The sequence below is a fragment of the Oncorhynchus kisutch genome, linkage group LG8 (genome assembly GCF_002021735.2).
Source record: "Oncorhynchus kisutch isolate 150728-3 linkage group LG8, Okis_V2, whole genome shotgun sequence".
In the NCBI taxonomy this organism is placed as follows: Eukaryota; Metazoa; Chordata; class Actinopteri; order Salmoniformes; family Salmonidae; genus Oncorhynchus; species Oncorhynchus kisutch.
The window spans coordinates 78156620-78179809 of record NC_034181.2 but is presented as its reverse complement, the minus strand read 5'-3'; the positions used below and the strand labels follow the sequence as shown (position 1 = coordinate 78179809).

Genomic DNA, 23190 nt, shown 5'->3' with positions numbered 1-23190 from the left:
AAGGGTAATGTGGAGAATAGACCTAGTTCACTACATGGCAATGGTAATGTGGAGGATAGACCTAGTTCACTCATCGGAAAGGGTAATGCGAAGTATAGACCTAGTTCACTAAATGGAAAGGGTAATGTGGAGAATAGACCTAGTTCACTAAATGGAAGGGGTAATGTGGAGAATAGACCTAGTTCACTAAATGGAAAGGCTAATGTGGAGAATAGACCTAGTTCACTAAATGGAAAGGGTAATGTGGAGAATAGACCTAGTTCACTAAATGGAAAGGGTAATGTGGAGAATAGACCTAGTTCACTAAATGGAAAGGGTAATGTGGAGAATAGACCTAGTTCACTAAATGGAAAGGCTAATGTGGAGAATAGACCTAGTTCACTAAATGGAAGGGGTAATGTGGAGAATAGACCTAGTTCACTAAATGGACAGGCTAATGTGGAGAATAGACCTAGTTCACTAAATGGAAAGGGTAATGTGGAGAATAGACCTAGTTCACTAAATGGAAAGGGTAATGTGGAGAATAGACCTAGTTCACTAAATGGAAAGGGTAATGTGAAGAATAGACCTAGTTCACTAAATGGAAAGGCTAATGTGGAGAATAGACCTAGTTCACTAAATGGAAAGGCTAATGTGGAGAATAGACCTAGTCCCACTAAATGGAAAGGCTAATGTGGAGAATAGACCTAGTTCACTAAATGGAAAGGGTAATGTGGAGAATAGACCTAGTTCACTAAATGGAAAGGGTAATGTGGAGAACAGACCTAGTTCACTAAATGGAAAGGCTAATGTGGAGAATAGACCTAGTTCACTAAATGGAAAGGCTAATGTGGAGAATAGACCTAGTTCACTAAATGGAAAGGGTAATGTGAAGAATAGACCTAGTTCACTAAATGGAAAGGCTAATGTGGAGAATAGACCTAGTTCACTAAATGGAAAGGCTAATGTGGAGAATAGACCTAGTCCACTAAATGGAAAGGCTAATGTGGAGAATAGACCTAGTTCACTAAATGGAAAGGGTAATGTGGTGAATAGACCTAGTTCACTAAATGGAAAGGCTAGTGTGGAGAATAGACCTAGTCCACTAAATGGAAAGGCTAATGTGGAGAATAGACCTAGTTCACTAAATGGAAAGGGTAATGTGGTGTATAGACCTACTTCACTAAATGGAAAGGCTAATGTGGCGAATAGACCTAGTCCACTAAATGGAAAGGCTAATGTGGAGAATAGACCTAGTTCACTAAATGGAAAGGGTAATGTGGAGAATAGACCTAGTTCACTAAATGGAAAGGCTAATGTGGAGAATAGACCTAGTTCACTAAATGGCAATGGTAATGTGGAGAATAGACCTAGTTCACTCAATGGAAAGGCTAATGTGGAGAATAGACCTAGTTCACTAAATTGAAAGGGTAATGTGGTGAATAGACCTAGTTCACTAAATGGAAAGGGTAATGTGGAGAATAGACCTAGTTCACTCAATGGAAAGGGTAATGTGGAGAATAGACCTAGTTCACTAAATGGAAAGGGTAATGTGGTGAATAGACCTAGTTCACTAAATGGAAAGGGTAATGTGGAGAATAGACCTAGTTCACTAAATGGAAAGGGTAATGTGGAGAATAGACCTAGTTCACTAAATGGAAAGGGTAATGTGGAGAATAGACCTAGTTCACTAAATGGAAAGGGTAATGTGGAGAATAGACCTAGTTCACTAAATGGAAAGGGTAATGTGGCTCCAGGCATGGTAAACACACACCACTTGAATTTAAGGTTTAGTTTTTAGTTCATATTTCTAAGCTGTCAGAAACAGTGCGTTCTTTTGCTTTAATTGTCCGAATATCCCTGATGGTCGATGGTAATGGATGGAATCCATGTTGTTTGAGTCTGAGCTAATCTGCTTTTCATTTTGCCCTGGAACATGGGTGTTTTAGAGCCATAAAATGTTCATGAGGAAGAGACATACTCACAAAAATCAGACAACTCTCCAACTGAAAAAAGACCCTTGCATTCTAAAATAAAAATTCATCAGTTTAAGTCAGCTATAAAGTGCTGCACCATGAGGATTATGTTATACATACCTCTAACCCTGACACTAACCTTGCCCACCTTCAAAGAAAACAGTCGTCCCTTCATATTAGCATCAAGCACAAAATCAATGACCAATTCCAGAAGATGCCAGGAGCAAATCAAACAGTCAAAGTCAACCTAAAAGTCCCTGAAATCCCAACACCGGTGGAACAGACGCTGGGGGTTTCCAGGCGCTCATACATATTCCACTACAGGCCTCAGTCTGATCCTCAAGGATTCTCTACCAAAGACATGTTCAACTGACACCAATCATTCCACATCTCAGATAAATGTCTGTGTTCAAATGTCATGGATCAAAGTCAGATAGTACACAAACATATCTATTTTATAGTGCATACTTTACATGTTACTGTACTGTTAACTGTATGACTGATATCCACAGTGGATAATGTAATGACTTTGTTATTACATACATACCATAATTTGAACCTTATGACCTGAACTGAGTAAAACTCTGAGTAATATAGTGTAACCCTTTCTGCACTACACTGATACAATGCCAAAGATGAGTAAAGAGAGAAGACAAAGTGTAGCAGCCTGGTCCCAGATCTGTTTGTGCTGTCTTGCCAGATCCAATGGTCAAACTTGGCATGACAACTACCATAGCAGTTGGTTATACAGTGCGAACCAGATCCGGTTGTAATGTGTAGTAAAGTGTAGTAAAGTGAATTAAAGTGTAGTGTAGTAAAGTGAAGTAAAATGTAGTAAAGAGAAGGTGTAGCTACCTCCAGCCAGGATCTGTTGCTGAAGCTCATCCATCTGCTTCCTGTAGGCCCTCAGCGCAGCCTCCTTAAACGTAGGACGGATGCGCTTTTTGGGCGGAGCCTCTGCAGGCATCTCCTCCTTCTCCGGAATGTTTTTGTTCTCATCCTCTAGGTTTTCCGTCCTCTCCGACGCAGACGCTTCGGAGGTCTCCTCCATCTCATCCCCCTCTTCCATGTCCTCCATTAACTCCTCTTCCTCCTCCTCCTCCTCCTCTTCTTCCTCCTCGTCAGGCTCCTCCACCTCGACATACTCCACCATGGCCTCATACTCTGCTGTGTCCTCTGCCGTGTCCCCCGTCATGACATCATCAACGTAATCCTCACTGTACTCCTCGTCGTACTGCTCGTCCAGACTACAGTCATACTCCAGAACGACTGCAGCCTCCTGGGTGGCCTCAACTTCATCAGAGTCCTCGTAATCCTGGGTGGTAGCCTCATAGTCTTCAGAGACATAATCCTGAGAGGCATCAGGATCATAATCCAGTATGGGCTCCTCAAACTCCTCTGTCTCTTCTGTGTCATTGGCGTTGGACCGGTTCTCCAGGTTGGCCAGGACCTGCTCCATCACCCCGACATAGGCGGTCTCATTGTCCTCCAGCTGGTCACCAGCGGCAGCCTCGTCTTCATCTTCAGCCTTGTAGACTAAGGAATCTGTGTAGACGTCTGAGTCAATGGTGGTGCTGGAGTCGTTGGCCGTGGATGTGGACAGTGTGCGGAAGCGGCCCATGAAGGATCCTGAGTCTGGGGGTGGCTCCGGGGGAGCGGCACTAGGTGGAGGGCCTGACTTCCACACCACCTCCAGGGCTGATTTTGCCTTCTTCAGGGTAGAGCCGAACCCAAAGCTAAAGGACGGAGCTTTGTCGGTGAGGTCGATACTGAGACGGCTGCTCCAGGACTTGGGCACCTCCTCTACAACATTCTCGGACCGGATCTCGCTCTGGCTACGGTACATGGTAGAGGACTTGGTCTGGCTCGGTTGGAAGCTGTGTTTGACATCAAGCTCAGGGAATGTTTGGGTGGATAGTTCAGGGGCTTCTTTAGCTGCCATTTTAGGAAGTGTGTTAGATGCCCCTTTAGGAACCATTTTAGGTGTCTCTTTTGGACGAGTTTTAGAAGTGTCTTTGGGAGGTGTTTTCACAGTCTCTTTTGGACTTGTTTTAGGAGTGTCTTTGGGAAGTATTTTCACAGCCTCTTTTGGACTTGTTTTGGGAGTGTCTTTTGGACTTGTTTTGGGAGTGTCTTTTGGACTTGTTTTGGGAGTTTCTTTTGGACTTGTTTTGGGAGTGTCTTTCAGAGGTGTTTTAGGAGCCTCTGTATGAATAGCTTTAACAATTTCTTTAGGAGGTGTTTTAACATTCTCTTTAGGAATCATTTTGGCTGTTTCTCTTAGTTTAATAGTTTTAGCAGCCTCTTCAGCAATTGATTTAGCAACCTCTTTTGCCGGTTTAGAAGTCACTTTATAAAGAGTATTAGAAACTTCTTTAGGAATAGTTTTAGCAACCTCTTTAGGAATAGGTTTAGCAACCTCTTTAGGAATAGTTTTAGCAACCTCTTTAGGTGTTTTGGCAACCTCTTTAGGAATAATTTTAGCAACCTCTTTAGGAATAGTTTTAGCAACCTCTTTGGGTGTTTTGGCAACCTCTGTAGGAATAATTTTAGCAACCTCTATAGGAATAGTGTTAGTAACCTCTTTAGGAATAGCTTTAGCAACCTCTTTAGGAACAGTTTTAGCTAACTCTTTAGGAGGTGTTTTAGCTTTAGGAGCTGCTTTAGAAGTTTCTTTAGGAAGTGTTTTAGCAGTCTCTTTAGCTTTAGGCTTATGGACAGGTGGTGTTACAACAGTTTCTTTCGCTATGATAGGGGCTGTATAAAGAGTAGTGGGGGGAGCACTACCCAGCCGGGCACTCTCCTGTTTGGTGATCTCCAGGGAGGCGGTGTCCAACAGGGTGCTTTCCACCATATCCAACATGAAAGTCTCCTCCCCTTCAAATGCCAGGTCCACCTCCTGACACTTGGTGATGTTCTCAGGGAAGCCAGGGATGGCAGCTGGGTCAAAGGGGCTGCTGACCTCAGACACCAAGTTCTGCTCTGTGGAAGCGTCCAGCCCGGAGTCTGCTCCCTGCTCCAGGTGAGGCCAGTCCTTCCATGGGGAGAGGTCTCCCTGCAGAGACAGCTGTGAGCCGCTGTAATGGCTCCTATCCCCAGACATGCAGACCAGCCCATTGCTCACCCCACTGTCGATGGTCTCTGTGGTCTCGGCCTCGTTGGGTTCGGTGTACGGAGGGTTCTCCTGGCTGAGGGTCTGGCTGGCGTACCACGATGACGCCATGTCCTCCTGCTTCCTCTGCCACAGCTCCTGGTCTGAGGAGGATAGTAGAGAGCTGCCATTGGGCCGGCTGAAGTACTGGCTCTCTGAGAAGTCTTCAGAGTAGGACTGGCAGAGCTTGGAGCAGTCAGACTCGGAGCGGCTGAGCTTGGGTGTGGAGTAGTCGCTCTGAGAAAGCCAGCCGGGGGTGAGGTCCCCATAGTAGGGCTTGGAGGCTTTGTCAGACTCATCATAGGAGTCATCAGCGTAGTGAACTGAGGCAGAGTAGCCTGCCTCATCCGCAGACCGGCTACCGTGCTCATGGTGACCGTGCCTCTTTTTATCTGCTTTATGTTTGTGAACAGGCTTAGACACCACCATTGCATATTTGTTCCTGTTTAGTTCGTCTAGCTCCTTGTCACTGTCCATAGAGTCCCAGTCATCACTCTCAGCTTTGTCCTTGGCTGAGACCTTAATGTCCATGCTCTCATAGGTTTGAGAAGAGGACATTTCTCCTTTATTTTTATTTTCCTTCACATGAGTCGTTAAGCTATCAGTGGATACAGATATACCAGTCCCCTTCAGTTTGTAGCATTTTTTCAAAACTAAATCTCTATCTGAGGGGGTTGAGAATATTACAATAATAGGCCTAGGTTTTGCATTGGAACATTCTCTTTGTTGCCCTAACCGATGGGCTAGCTCTATTTTAAGTGTTTTATGTGCTTCAGCAAATCCCATTTTGTCCTTTAGAATGTGATAGATGAGACTCTCAGTTTTCTCCAGCTTCTCCTCAGGGACGTTTATGAACCTCAGACTGGCCTTGTTGGCCTGGTGGCTGACCTGCTTGATGTAGTCGTGGATGTCTCGTGTCTCTCTCCGGGACTGGACAAAGCCAGTACGCAGTTGTTCGATCTCGGTCTGCACCACCTCCACACTGGAGGAGATCTCGTCGATGGAGTTCTTCAGGGCATTGACGTGTCCCCTGAGCTCTGAAAGCTCTGTCTCGATCTGGCTGATGCCCTGCAGCTCCTTAAAGATCATCTCCATCACATCCTGGGTTTGGTTGATGCAGCCTGTAGAGCTGGAGCCGGCTTCTAAGGCAGAGGTCGACTTCTGCTGCCTCCCAGCCCGGTCCAGGGACTTGCTCCGGATACCCAGGGTCTTCCTCCAGTTGCTCACCTCGGAGTCCGAAGACACGCACTCCTGACTCTTTTTCCATTTCCTCAGCTTGCGTAGCGCTCCAAGTCGGAGAGTGTGCAGACTTGAGCGCTCCACCCTCTCACCCTCTGAGCTGCCATCGGAGGGCGCCAGACTAATGAGGCTCTTCCTGTTCCGTCTCACTGGCATGGTGTGAGATTTCTGCTCATCGAATCTACGCACAGGTTTGGCCTCGCTCAGGGAGTCAGAGTATTCGCTATTGATGGAGAGGATCTCCTGGAAGATACTCTCATTATTGTTCAGCAGAAGAGCATTTTTCGGGAGTCCGTTCGCTATCGCTACACGGTAACTGAAAGTCGGTGAGAGAGAGGAGCAGTCGTTTTTTCCGTCGTCTAATTCAAGAGAGATGTTACGCGCCGAAGAGCATTTGCTGATTTTTTTCACTGTGGTTTTCAGAGTGGTGGAGAGTGTCGGCGTCAGGTTACCTTGGTCACGCAAATCAGTGGTGGTCAATTTGGGCTCTTTATTGTCGCTACTCTCTTTCTTCTTTGTGGGATTCGCCAATTTCTTTGTAAACATTCCTTTGCAAATCTTCACGATGTAAGATGATAGAGTCTGGAGCAGGGCAGAAACCATGGAAGGCAATGCTTTGAGAGACGTCTATTAAAGATGCAGTGGAGCAGCTCTGCTCGGACTGAGGAGCCAGCGGTGGAGGAGCCAGCGGTGAAGGAGCCAGCGGTGGTGTTGGTGGTGTTGGTGGAGGAGTGGGGAGGAAGGAGTGTCAACCCCCAGGCAGACACACAACTCTGACAGGCCTGCTTAGAAGAGCTTGTGTCAAAACTTCAACTCTGTATATCCGAGTGGGGGATGGGAATCACTGTGAAATCCACTGGCTCTCCAAAGGACCAGACGCATTGCTCTGCAAAAAGAGAGAAACAATAGGAACTGTTAGTAAAGGCATAAAAGAAAGATACTGAAGCATAAAGGTACTATAACAGAGATATTCTAGCACAGATACTATAACACATTGGAACTATAGAACAGATGTACTATCGCACAGACATAATTTAGCACAGTGATACTCTAGCACACTGATACTCAGGCACACACAGATGTACTATCACACAGATATACTAGTACACATAAATACTAGCACACAGATATACTAGCATACAGAGATACTAGCACACAGAGATACTAGCACACAGAGATACTAGTACACAGATATACTAGCATACAGAGACACTAGCACACAGAGATACTAGCACACAGATATCCTAGGACACAGATACTTTATCATCAGATAATATAGCACACAGAGATATTAGGATTGAAAAAAGCAAGAAAACAGCAATGCTCTTATCATGTAGAAGGATTAATCTGATATCATTGAGGTGAAACCCTGTGAGCCACACATAAAAATCCATAATATCTACAGTTTCACACTGGGAAAATCGTCACAGGCTCACTGTGGACCGTCAAAGACTGTAGTAGGATGGGATTCACACAATCCACAACCAATGAGTATGCTTGATTTAATTTCGGTAAAATAAAGTAAGAGGTCCATGCATCACAACAAAAATCAATTTAAGTGGACTGTCCACCACTAGAATCTTCTGCTAGTGCTTTTATGGTGAAGTGTGTGTGTGTGTGTGTTGTGTGTAGTTGTGTGTATATGTCTGCATATGTGTGTATGTGCGTGAATGCATATCTTGCATGTGTGTTTGCGTGAATGTGTAGGCTGTGTGTGTATGTGTGTGTGTATGGATTTCTCACTGTCAATAGAGCCAATGGCCACATTTATATGCATCCTTTTTACAGCAGGAGGCAGGCTATAATTACTTCAGTAGTTAAAATGCTCTGATAAACCACCTCACACACACACACCACACACACCACACACATACACATCATAATGCTCCAACACACAATGTCCCCACATACTGCTGTGGAGGCCCGGCTCTCTTGCTCGCCCGAGGTAAATACACAATTACACTCTAACCACACTCTGACACTATGTTAATCAGGATAAAATAACTAGCTATATTTTATTCATCTCAAATTAGAGACTCAGTGAAATGAGTGGGTCTGAACCCAGTGACTGGGTCTAGATAGTACTGAGTATGCATGGTTTGATGTGTTCGATATAGTAACGTCATTACTCCCTGACCCAGATCATTCCTGGTACCTCTACTGGGGCAGACTGAGATTTGTCCTGTTTCTGACCCATTACACACCATGCCCCCAGAGGCTGATGCTTTCTATTCTGGCTCACAAAGATCGCTATTATAGAAAGGTATGGGGGAAATACTGTACATATTATCATTATTATGATTTACATTATGAGAGTTGATCATTGAAGTAAAGGCCTTATTATTGCCATAGGGCTCTAAGGCAGAAGTAGAGCACTACAATCATTGAAATAACAGGGCTGAGGGCTTTAACAGTATTGCAATACTAAGGGAATAAGGGAATAGTGTGCCAATTCAGATTTACACCAGAACTGTGGGATTAGGTGCCCTGACTGAGCAACACAGGGATGAACCCCAAAGCCTCTCTCTCTGGATGGTATTCTGAAATTAGATCCATGCGCTTATCTTGAGTTTTCACTTAAGTCTCCCATTGTCCAACATCAACGCATGCCTTACACGAAGTTCCAAATTGTGCACGCTTATCTCAATCCCAAATCAGGCCTCCCATTATTGGCTACCTGTGAATGGCTGGCGAGGGGGGTCTGGATCTGATTGGCTAGCTGTGAGCAGCTAGCTAGGAGTGACTGAATTCGATTGGTTGGAAGCGATTGGCTTGTGAGCGGCTAGCTGTGAGCGAGTAGCTATGAATTGCTGGATGTGATTGGCTAGCTGTGAACAAGCAGATTTGAATTGCTGGATGTGATTGGCTAGCTGTGAGATGTTGGTTGTGATTGACTGTCACTGGCCAGGAGAGGCAGCCAGTGAGAGGGGACTGTTGTGGAGCTTAAGTCGGCAGCTGCTCCACATTAGTTCAGGGGTTTAACCACTTATGCATTCATAGCCTTATGACCACAGATACATTCTCTCTCTCTCTCTCTCTCTCTCTCTCTCTCTCTCTCTCTCTCTCTCTCTCTCTCACACACACAGACACACACAATGCTCACGTGAAATGGTCTGTGAAACATAGCATCAGCATTAGCCTTTACTGCTGGGCTGTGACTGTGAGCCAGTAGGTCTAACAACATGGGCTGGGTCACATGGCTTCAACAACAGACCATTTTGCATTCAACAGGCATGCTACATTATATGGTGATAGCTAGGAGATTATTTCAGATGTTACTTTCTCAATGTGCTTTTCAATGTGTACTGAATAAAAATATAAACACAACATGTGAAGTGTTGGTCCCATGTTTCATGTGCTGAAATAAAAGATCCCAGAAATGTTCCATATACACAAAAATCTAGTGAGCGTTTCTCTTCTACCACCTGACAAGTGTGGCATATCAAGTAGCTGATTATACATTACACAGGTGGAGCTTGTGCTGGGGACAATAAAAGGACAATCTAAAATGTGTCACACAATGCAATGCCACAGATGTCTCAAGTTTTGAGGGAGCGTGCAATTGGCATACTGACTGCAGGAATGTCCACCAGAGCTGTTACCGGATAATTTAATGCTAATTTCTCTACCATAAGCCGCCTACAACAACATTTTATATAATTTGGCAGTATGTCCAACCGACAACGTGTAACCACGCCAGACCAGGACCTCCACATCCGGCTTCTTCTCCTGCGAGATTATCTGTGACCAGCCACCCAGACAGCTGATGAAACTGTGGGTTTGCACAACCGAAGAATTTCTGCACAAACTGCTCATCTGCGTGCTCGTCGCCCTCAGCAGGGTCTTGACCTGACTGCAGTTTGGCTTCGTAACTGACTTCAGTGGACAAATTCTCACCTTCGATGGCCACTGGCACAACTGCATTTTATGGATGGCAATTAGAATGCACAGAGATACTGTGACGAGATCCTGAGGCCCACTGCCGCCACAATCACCTTATGTTTCAGCATGATAATGCACGGCCCCATGTCGCAAGGATCTGTACACAATTCCTGGAAGCTGAAATGTCCCAGTTCTTCCATGGCCTGCATACTCACCAGACATGTCACCACCAATTGAGCATGTTTGGGATGCTCTGAATCGACGTGTACGACAGCGTGTTCCAGTTTCTGCCAAAATCCAGCAACTTCAAACAGCCATTGAAGAGGAGTGGTGACAATATTCCATAGGTCACAATCAACAGCCTGATCAACTCTTTGTGAAGGACATGAGGCAGATACTGAATGGTTTTCTGATCCAAGCCCCAACTTTTTTCAGGTATCGGTGACCAACAGATGCATATCTGTATTCCTAGTCATATGAACTACATAGATTAGGGTCTAATAATTAATTTATATTGACTGATTTACTTAAATGAACTGTAATTGTTGAAAGCTTTGTTTACATTCTTTGCAGTGTATTTAGTAACGTAAGGAGCTAAAGAGCTTGGTGTAAGGATTAAGTCTCTGCAGAATGAACATAAAACCTCCATGTAAAGTCTATGTAGGCTACAAATACAGCCCACATATTGCACACATGAACCCTTGCAAAAAACAAAAATATTCCATTTGGTAAAATGTTGGGGATATGACATACTTCTAGTTGTATAGTCAATATAAGTGTTGGTATTACAAAGCTACAGCCTGCAACTAGAACCTCAGAAAGTGTCGTCCCTAATATAATATAAAGGGAAACAACTGTCATTACAGATGTGTACTAAGATCTTTTACAGGTTGTGTCCCAAATAGCACCTATTCCCTATATACTGTAGTGTGCACTACTTTCAATAAAAGCCCTATGGTACACTATATAGGGTATATGGTGCCATTTTGGATGCACACACAGTGCTGGGCTGTGACTGATTGACACTGCTCCTTCTCCAATGTAATGTGACTGTAATGCAATTGTCTTCTCTGAGAGGTCAGGGTTCTCCTCTTCTCCAGGGCTCCATCCCACATGCCCCCCTATTCCCTACATGGTGCACTATTTTTAACCAGGGCTAGGATCAAAAGTAGTGCACTATGTAATGAACAGGGGGCCATTTGGGACGGAGCCCTGGTCACCACTCATCCGTGGGATGCTCTGCCTGGACTCTGGCCAGACAGACCTGCAGTCCAGGGCTCCTTTTCCAGACCCAGATTAAGCCTATCACTCCTGGACCTCAAAACACTCACTGTCCCAGGAGGACCACTTTGGAAAGAATGGTTTTCATTAATACGTTAATGTGCTATCCTCTGGGACTGGGATAGAATACTCTACACTTATCTTTCTTGTTATGTATGTATTATTTGTAACCCAAAATAACATAGAATACAATAACATATCTATTATATTCTATTCTATAATATTCTATTATATTATTTTCTATTCTATTCGATCTGTTTATTGGACTGTTCTAATAGAATTAGTCTTTATATGGGTCTTTATGAGAGCGCAAAGGGTAGGAGAAGGGAAGAAAATCTGATCTTTACTGTAGGTAGCCAATCCCCAGGCCACACTACCACAGCATGCCACACCCCTGATCTATAGCTACCCAATCAGCAGGTCTGAAAGTGAGCTCCAGGAAGCCAGACAGAGATAATCATGACCTCAGTGTGAGTTTATGAACTGACGCCAAAACCAAGACACGTAGCTATCAACACTCCATTATGATCCTTTCTGTTGTAACAGTCTCCTAGAAAACACTTGATCTTAAAACCATGTGTTTTAACACACTTTTCCAACACCATCTATTTAAGCAAAGCCACAGTGTGAGTTTATGAACTGACGCCAAAACCAAAGATTAGAGACGTAGCTATCAACACTCCATTATAAACTGGGTGGTTCGAGCCCTGGATGCTGATTGGCTGACAGAAGTGGTATATCAGACCATATACCATTTATTTTTACTGCTAATTACGTTGGTAACCTGATTATAATAGCAATAAGGCACCTCGGGGGTTTGTGGTATATGGCCAATATACCATGGCTAAGGGCTGTATCCAGGCACTCCGCGTTGCATTGTGCGTAAGAACAGTGCTTAGCCGTGGTATATACCACACCTCCTCGTGCCTTATTTCTTAATTATAACGCTGTCTGCTTTAACAAGTCTATTTTAACACACTCTTTTTTTAAACGCTCTACTGTAACACCATATAACTTAACACCATCTATATAATCAAAGCCTCAGTGTGACTACTCTGACCATTGTGACCACTCTGACCATTGTGACCACTCTGACCATTGTGACCACTCTGACCATTGTGACTACTCTGACCATTGTGACCACTCTGACCATTGTGACCACTCTGACCATTGTGACTACTCTGACCATTGTGACCACTCTGACCATTGTGACCACTCTGACCATTGTGACCACTCTGACCATTGTGACCACTCTGACCATTGTGACTACTCTGACCATTGTGACCACTCTGACCATTGTGACTACTCTGACCATTGTGACCACTCTGACCATTGTGACCACTCTGACCATTGTGACTACTCTGACCATTGTGACCACTCTGACCATTGTGACCACTCTGACCATTGTGACTACTCTGACCATTGTGACCACTCTGACCATTGTGACCACTCTGACCATTGTGACTACTCTGACCATTGTGACCACTCTGACCACTCTGACCATTGTGACTACTCTGACCATTGTGACCACTCTGACCACTCTGACCATTGTGACTACTCTGACCATTGTGACCACTCTGACCATTGTGACTACTCTGACCATTGTGACTACTCTGACCATTGTGACCACTCTGACCATTGTGACCACTCTGACCACTCTGACCATTGTGACCACTCTGACCATTGTGACCACTCTGACCATTGTGACTACTCTGACCATTGTGACTACTCTGACCATTGTGACCACTCTGACCATTGTGACCACTCTGACCATTGTGACTACTCTGACCATTGTGACCACTCTGACCATTGTGACCACTCTGACCATTGTGACTACTCTGACCATTGTGACCACTCTGACCATTGTGACCACTCTGACCATTGTGACTACTCTGACCATTGTGACTACTCTGACCATTGTGACCACTCTGACCACTCTGACCATTGTGACTACTCTGACCATTGTGACCACTCTGACCACTCTGACCATTGTGACTACTCTGACCATTGTGACCACTCTGACCATTGTGACTACTCTGACCATTGTGACTACTCTGACCATTGTGACCACTCTGACCATTGTGACCACTCTGACCACTCTGACCATTGTGACCACTCTGACCATTGTGACCACTCTGACCATTGTGACTACTCTGACCATTGTGACTACTCTGACCATTGTGACCACTCTGACCATTGTGACTACTCTGACCATTGTGACCACTCTGACCATTGTGACCACTCTGACCATTGTGACTACTCTGACCATTGTGACTACTCTGACCATTGTGACCACTCTGACCATTGTGACTACTCTGACCATTGTGACCACTCTGACCATTGTGACTACTCTAACCACTCTGACCACTCTGACCATTGTGACTACTCTGACCATTGTGACCACTCTGACCATTGTGACCACTCTGACCATTGTGACCACTCTGACCATTGTACTTTGTCTCGGGTGACTGTACTTTGTTGTACTATTCCGACTGTTCTTTGACTTGTGACACCACTGTAAATATTGTACTGTTAGACACCGCGTAAACAAGATGTATTTTTTTCTAAACTCTCTTTAGTAACTGTACCCTCACTATTGTGACTACTTTGACTTAGTGGATATTGTAACTGTAGTCTGCTCTGACTGTGACTACTTTGACTTAGTGGATATTGTAACTGTAGTCTGCTCTGACTGTGACTACTTTGACTTAGTGGATATTGTAACTGTAGTCTGCTCTGACTGTGACTACTTTGACTTAGTGGGTATTGTAACTGTAGTCTGTTCTGACTGTGACTACTTTGACTTAGTGGATATTGTAACTGTAGTCTGCTCTGACTGTGACTACTTTGACTTAGTGGATATTTTAACTGTAGTCTGTTCTGACTGTGACTACTTTGACTTAGTGGATATTGTAACTGTAGTCTGCTCTGACTGTGACTATTTTGACTTAGTGGATATTGTAACTGTAGTCTGCTCTGACTGTGACTACTTTGACTTAGTGGATATTGTAACTGTAGTCTGTTCTGACTGTGACTACTTTGACTTAGTGGATATTGTAACTGTAGTCTGTTCTGGCTGTGACTACTTTGACTTAGTGGATATTGTAACTGTAGTCTGCTCTGACTGTGACTACTTTGACTTAGTGGATATTGTAATTGTAGTCTGTTCTGACTGTGACTACTTTGACTTAGTGGATATTGTAATTGTAGTCTGCTCTGACTGTGACTACTTTGACTTAGTGGACATTGTAACTGTAGTCTGCTCTGACTGTGACTACTTTGACTTAGTGGATATTGTAACTGTAGTCTGTTCTGACTGTGACTACTTTCACTTAGTGGATATTGTAACTGTAGTCTGATCTGACTGTGACTACTTTGACTTAGTGGATATTGTAACTGTAGTCTGCTCTGACTGTGACTACTTTGACTTAGTGGATACTGTAACTCTAGTCTGTTCTGACTCTTGTGGCTGTTTCAGCTTTGATCAGAAAGAGAGCCTTCAACCACAGAGCACTATGTATCTGGGAATCTGGGAGGGATTCTGCGACTCAACGTTCATATTAAACAGCTGAGTTTCCCTTTATGAAATGCTACATCTGAATCGGCAAGTTAGGGTTTGACAAATGAAACATTCTCCCTCTCTCTCCCTCAGGAAAACTTCATATGCAAATATCTTTATGGGACCCAGGAGAGATTTTTATATAATCAAATTAGATGGGAAATGATCTGTGGGCATGAGAGAGAGAGATGGCAGACATTTTTCACCGAAACAGCTAATCACAGATTTATTACTAACATGGCTTCCTAGCCAATCAGCAGATGGGACAGATGTCACATGAGGGCTGTTCCAGAAAGCTGGATCAGTGAGGCAGGCAGCTGTCTTTAATATTCTGAAATAACTCCATCTTTTCAAGAAATATAGACTTGAAATTGGAATGGTATAATTATCTTGACAAACAACAACCCATAGTCAAGATTAGCTTCCTAAATGAACCAGAAAGTCTAAATATATATTTGACTGCTTATCAGAGCTGATCTAAAACACCCGAGTCACAGCTAATTCACTGGTGAATCCTATATTTGTATTTGTATTTATTAAGGATACCCATTAGCTGCTTCCGTTCATTCAGCAACACTTCTTACAAAAATAAGTAATGATGAAGTCAATTGCTTCTCCACTTTGAGCCATGAGAGATTTACATGCATATTATTCATGTTAGCTCTCCGTGTACATTTAAGGACCAGCCGTGCTGCCCTATTCTGAGCCAATTGTAATTTTACGAGGTCCAGTGTGCACATAGCCTGTCTTCTCTTGAGAACCATGTCTGCCTACGGCAGCCTTTCGCAATAGCAAGGCCATGCTCACTGAGTCTGTACATAGTCAAAGCTTTCCTTAAGTTTGGGTCAGTCACAGTGGTCAGGTATTCTGCCACTGTGTACTCTCTGTTTAGGGCCAAATAGCATTCTAGTTTGCTCTGTTTTTTGTTAATTCTTTCCAATGTGTCAAGTAGTTATATTTTTGATTTCTCATGATTTGGTTGGGTATAATTGTGTTGCTGTCCTGGGGCTCTGTGGGGTGTGTTTGTGTTTGTGAACAGAGCCCCAGGACCAGCTTGCTTAGGGGACTCTTCTCCAGGTTCATCTCTCTCTCTCTCTCTCTCTCTCTCTCTCTCTCTCTCTCTCTCTCTCTCACTCCCACTCCCCCTCTCTATCTCCCCCCTCCCGCTCTCTCTCGGTCTCTCTCTCTTGGTGTCTCTCCCTTTCGCTCTCCCTCTCTTTCACACACCTGAGTCACAGCCCGACTGCTCTCTATCCGTCACCACATGAATTCTATTGATGGAGGAACATGATGATCAGTGTAATATCATGTCCCTTGACGTCTGGTGTCAAGTGTATAAGTGTGTGAGTGTGGGGGGGATAATGTCAGCGGGATTGTCTGTGTGTGTGTGTGTGTGTGTGTGTGCATGCCTGTGTGTATGCGTACGCATCACTAGAACAGTGATAATAGCCCCACGCCCATCCACTATCACAGTAATCATTAGCACAGCACACCCACCCAGTCTAATTTCTATGCTGTATATCTAGCAGTCTAATCGCTGTGCTGTATGTTTTACAGTCTAATCTCTATGCTGTATATCTACCAGTCTAATTCATGTGCTGTAACTACAGCTCTATCCTTGACTGGATTGATATAGCGTTTTTCACCCCTAGATGCTTAAAACCTCTTAAGGATCTGCCCCTTTTTTCAATTTTCGCCTAAAATGACATACACAAATCTAACTGCCTGAAGCTCAGGCCCTGAAGCAAGGATATGCATTTTCTTGGTAACATTTGAAAGGAAACACTTTGAAGTTTGTGGACATGTGAAAGGAATGTAGGAGAATATAACACATTAGATCTGGTAAAAGGTAATACAAACAATCATCTTTGAAATGCAAGAGGCCATAATGTATTATTCCAGCCCAGGTGCAATTTAGATATTGGCCACTAGATGGCATCAGTGCATGTGCAAAGTTCAAATGTTGTATCAAGACTGCCCAAATGTGCCTAATTTGTTTATTAATAACTTTTCATGTTCAAAACTGTGCACTCTCCTCAAACAATAGCATGGTATTCTTTCACTGTAATAACTACTGTAAATTGGACAGCGCAGTTAGACTAACAAGAATTTAAGCTTTCTGCCAATATCAGATACGTCTATGTCTTGGGAAATATTGTTGTTACTTACAACCTCATGCTAATCGCATTAGCTTACGTTAGCTCAACCGTCCCACAGGGGACCCACCAATCCTGAATGAGTTTTAATACGCTTTCAATAGTAATGGGGAGATCACCTCATCTACAGACTATATATCTAGTGTTGAATATCTACTATCACAAACTGGGTTTTTCGAGCCCTGAATGCTGATTGGCTGACAGCGGTGGTATATCAGACCATATATGACAAGGCATTTGTTTTTACTGCTCTAATTATTTATTTAATTGCACCAAAGAAAACAAGTGTTTTTTTCATGAAAGTGTTTTTATGAAACCACATCACAACAAACACTATACAACTCATAAGTACCAAAATAATATATACAACTCATAAGTACCAAAATAATATATACAACTCATAAGTACCAAAATAATATATACAACACATAAGTACCAAAATAATATATACAACACAAAATAATATATACAACACATAAGTACCAAAATAATATATACAACACATAAGTACCAAAATAATATATACAACACATAAGTACCAAAATAATATATACAACACATAAGTACCAAAATAATATATACAACACATAAGTACCAAAATAATATATACAACACATAAGTACCAAATATACACATAAGTACCAAAATAATATATACAACACATAAGTACCAAAATAATATATACAACACATAAGTACCAAAATAATATATACAACACATAAGTACCAAAATAATATATACAACACATAAGTACCAAAATAATATATACAACACATAAGTACCAAAATAATATATACAACACATAAGTACCAAAATAATATATACAACACATAAGTACCAAAATAATATATACAACACATAAGTACCAAAATAATATATACAACACATAAGTACCAACATAATATATACAACACATAAGTACCAACATAATATATACAACACATAAGTACCAAAATAATATATACAACACATAAGTACCAAAATAATATATACAACACATAAGTACCAAATAATATATACAACACATAAGTACCAAATAATATATACAACACATAAGTACCAAAATAATATATACAACACATAAGTACCAAAATAATATATACAACACATAAGTACCAAAAATAATATATACAACACATAAGTACCAAAATAATATATACAACACATAAGTACCAAAATAATATATACAACACATAAGTACCAAAATAATATATACAACACATAAGTACCAAAATAATATATACAACACATAAGTACCAAAATAATATATACAACACATAAGTACCAAAATAATATATACAACACATAAGTACCAAATAATATATACAACACATAAGTACCAAAATAATATATACAACACATAAGTACCAACATAATATATACAACACATAAGTACCAACATAATATATACAACACATAAGTACCAAATAATATATACAACACATAAGTACCAAAATAATATATACAACACATAAGTACCAAAATAATATATACAACACATAAGTACCAAAATAATATATACAACACATAAGTACCAAAATAATATATACAACACATAAGTACCAAAATAATATATACAACACATAAGTACCAAATAATATATACAACACATAAGTACCAAAATAATATATACAACACATAAGTACCAAAATAATATATACAACACATAAGTACCAAAATAATATATACAACACATAAGTACCAAAATAATATATACAACACATAAGTACCAAAATAATATATACAACACATAAGTACCAAAATAATATATACAACACATAAGTACCAACATAATATATACAACACATAAGTACCAAAATAATATATACAACACATAAGTACCAAAATAATATATACAACACATAAGTACCAAAATAATATATACAACACATAAGTAAGAAAATAAAAAAAGTTTGTTAAAACAGATAACAAAACCTACTAATTAAAAATGTATAAATGAATTGATCTGTAAAGATGATAAAATACCCCCCAAAATGTGTGTGAGAGTTATGCTTTATGGAGGAGATTACTGAGTAGTTTGGTTCATCAGGCTGACCTCCAGTCTTCGCTTGGAGTTATCGAGGGATGATGATGTTTTGGCAATGTGAGAATTCCAGAGTATGTTACCTCTGTATCTGATAGAGAATTGACTATGTGAGGTGTGGCAGTGGGGAGGGTGAAGGTTAACACAGTGTCTTGTGTTATATAGATGCATTTCGGAATGAACCTGGAAGAATCCAGACAAAAACTGTCTGGGAAGTATTTGTAGATGAAAGTGCATAATTGGCGTACATTAATCTCATAAATAGACAAGATGTTGAATTTCTTAAACAAAGGTGCAGATGGTTCCAGGTAATTAGAGGAGGTTGCTAGTTTACAGTTAGGAAGCAAGCCTGACCACTAATCTTTCTGATGATACCAACAGATTTCATCACTCTGGCAATTTATTTTACAATATTTCTTATTCTTACTAATGATAACAAAAAAGTTGGATTTTTTAGAATGCAGAGATAATTTGTTTATCTGGTACCATTCAGAAAATGTGTCCATGCCTGAGTTGGTTTCATTAATTAGTGAATCAACATTTTTGTGTGATAAAATCTAATTGGTATCATCAGCAAAGAGAATGGGAAGTACGGTAGAAGACACAGCAGCGGTAGAAGACATGTTTGTAACCAGTTTATAATAGCAATAATGCTCCTCAGGGGTTTGTGATATACTGTATGGCCAATATACCACGGCTAAGGGTTGTATCCAGGCACTCCACGTTGCGTCGTACAAAACAACAGCCCTTAGCTGTGGTATATTGGCCATACTGTATAACACATCCCCTCAGGCCTCATTGCATAAATCTAAACTATATACTGTCTCTACTAATTTAACCTATATATTGTCTCTACTAATTTAACCTATATACTGTCTCTACTAATTTAACCTATATGCTGTCTCTACTAATTTAACCTATATACTATCTCTACTAATCTAACCTGTATACTGTCTACTAATCTAATTTATATACTGTCTGTAGTAATCTAACCTGTATACTGTCTCTACTAATCTCATTTATATACTGTCTCTGCTAATCTAACTTGTATACTGTCTCTAGTAGTCTAATGTATATACTGTCTGTGGTAATCTAATCTATATACCATCTCTACTAATCTAACCTATAAACTATCTCCAGTAATCTAGCCTATATAATGTCTATAGTAATGTAACCTATATACTACCTCTACTAATCTAACCTATACATTTTCTCTAGTAATCTAACCTATATACTGTCTCTGACAGTGTAGTCTATACTGTCTCTAGTAATTACATTTATATGCTGTACTATCTACCAGCTGCTAACCTAGATTACACTGGATTACCTCGAGACAGAATGCACTGAGGAACACTGCTATAATGTTCATGTAACGTTCACATAACCAAACAATGTTGAGATATCCAACCAAAACGTTGCCATAACGCTCAACCCACCAGACCCTCCCAGCTCTCTCTCTTCTCTCTCTCTCTTCTGCCTCTCTCTCTCTTCTCCCTCTCTATCTTTCTTCTCCCTCCCTCTCGCTCTCTCTCTCTCTCTCTCTCCCTCTCTATCTTTCTTCTCCCTCTCTCTCTCTCTCTCTCTCTCTCTCTCTCTCTCTCTCTCTCTCTCTCTCTCTCTCTCTCTCTCTCTCTCTCTCTCTCTCTCTCTCTCTCTCTCTTCTGCCTCTCTCTCTCTCTTCTGCCTCTCTCTCTCTTCTCCCTCGCTCTCTCTCTCTCTCAGCAGCCTATTTTTCTTAATGAATCAGAACATCTCCGTGCCTTTTGCCCAGCCTGACACACACAATATTTCATCTGATATTCCTAGTGTGAAACACACAGAGCAGCTCACATGTCTTCTCATTGATGCTGAAAAGATAGCGTGTGAAATTGCAAACTGGAGAGAGGGAAAAACAGATGTGCGTTACCTGCAGATATTTGCCTCAGTATTTGTCTAAAAGAATAACTAGATTGAGAATCCTGATGAAATCAACATGCCATCTGACTGCATCCTCCACAGATATGTACAATTCTAGAATACCGGGTGATGATTCCATCATAGAACCATAAAAGTCCACATGAATGTGAGCCTGCGAGCCGCGAGAGGGAGGGGGAGGGGAGGAAGCAACAAGAAGGATACACTCTCAATTCAAACAGGCACATTCACATACATACCGTTGTATACACATATATACATACACACACACCCACACACACTAGAAACACATACATAATGCATAAATACCTGATTAGTAAATTCCTAGTGCAAGTCGATGCTATTCAGCGAGCAGAGCAGTGTCTGACTGCAACATCCAGTGTGAGATCATTTCCAGGGAGACTGTGGTTGGAGCAGAGAGATGAAGGGATGTGAGAGGAGAGGGAGAGAGAGATAGAGCGTCGGCTGAGCAGAGCAGCGGAGAGATGGAGCTAGCAGCTAATGTTTCTTTCCTCTGTATGCGGGGAGGAGAGAAAGAGACACAGAGACACAGAGATCTGCCTGCTAAGCCCCAGCTCACAGCATCGTTTCCCTCTGACAGGCAGGCAACATCCACATTCCAGTCCTCCTTCCCTCCGACTGTCCGTCCGCCAGAACCCGTGACTGACGCCTCAGCTCCACACACACATGGCTGACACACACCTCTCCTCCATGCCTCCGTCTACAGCACCAGCAGTCTCTTATTCTACCACTCTATTCTTCCTCCCTCTCTCCTCTCCTTCTGATGTGGTAGATGGTAGATGGATGCTGTCTAGGCTCGTTTTCCTGCTGTCTGTGTGACCGACTTGGTTCCTCTCGCACACACACACACTTGCAAACACACACGCCCTAAGCACGCAGTGCCTGGCCCAGGGGATCCAGCAGACAGAAAGGGGGAGGTGGTAAGGCTCCTTCCCAGATTTGGTATCTCCTGCTGGGCTGTTAGAGCCCCTCAGATGGACCAGAGAGGAGATGAGGGAGCAGCAGTGTCTCTCTCCCCTGCTCACTGCACTTGGCTGACAGTAATGAGCTCATAGCCACGGCTCACATGTGACGACAGGAGAGAGAGAGAGAGAGAGAGAGAGAGAGAGAGAGAGAGAGGGGGTGAGCTGGGAACGAGGATGGGAAGAGGCTTGGTGTGTGTGTGTGATTACATTGTCAGTGAGCGCCATCATTGGATAATGTGAGTGTGTGCAAATTATTTTGAGGGGAAGGGGCTTTGCTATATACCCGCCTCATACACACACACACAAACACACACACACACACAAACACAGACACAGAGAGAGAGAGATAGAGACAGGTCACTCTCACTCTGGTAGTATAATCGTAGTGAGACCTTCAGTCAGACCAACACCATTCTACTAGCTCCCATCATCTTACCCTCCTCTCTATCTATCCTCTCCTCCCATCATCTAACCCTCCTCTCCATCTATCCTCTCCTCCCATCATCTACCCCTCCTCTCCATCTATCCTCTCCTCCCATCATCTAACCCTCCTCTCCATCTATCCTCTCATCCCATCATCTAACCCTCCTCTCTATCTATCCTCTCCTCCCATCATCTAACCCTCCTCTCCATCTATCCTCTCCTCCCATCATCTAACCCTTCACTCCACCTATCCTCTCCTCCCATCATCTAACCCTCCTCTCCATCTATCCTCCCCTCCCATTATCTAACCCTCCTCTCCATCTATCCTCTCCTCCCATCATCTAACTCTAACCCTCCTCTCCATCTATCCTCTCCTCCCATCATCTAACCCTCCTCTCCATCTATCCTCTCCTCCCATCATCTAACCCTCCTCTCCATCTATCCTCTCCTCCCATCATCTAACCCTCCTCTCCATCTATCCTCTCCTCCCATCATCTAACCCTCCTCTCTATCTATCCTCTCCTCCCATCATCTAACCCTCCTCTCCAACTATCCTCTCCTCCCATCTTCTCCATCTATCCTCTCCTTCCATCTTCTCAT

General features: G+C 42.4%; 1 protein-coding gene across 1 annotated transcript in view; it reads right to left on the bottom strand.

Moving 5' to 3' along the window:
- LOC109881087 (protein unc-13 homolog C) overlaps nucleotides 1–22220 on the bottom strand; it is a 222597-nt gene extending 200377 nt beyond the window's left edge. Inside the window, exons 1-2 of the mRNA XM_031829463.1 lie at nucleotides 21491–22220; nucleotides 2811–7231 (exon numbers count right to left, since the gene is read on the bottom strand). Of these exons, the coding sequence (XP_031685323.1) occupies nucleotides 2811–6948 (4138 nt within the window). The 5' untranslated portion in view covers nucleotides 6949–7231; nucleotides 21491–22220. The remainder of the gene's footprint in view (nucleotides 1–2810; nucleotides 7232–21490) is intronic.
- Nucleotides 22221–23190: the final 970 nt, after the last annotated feature.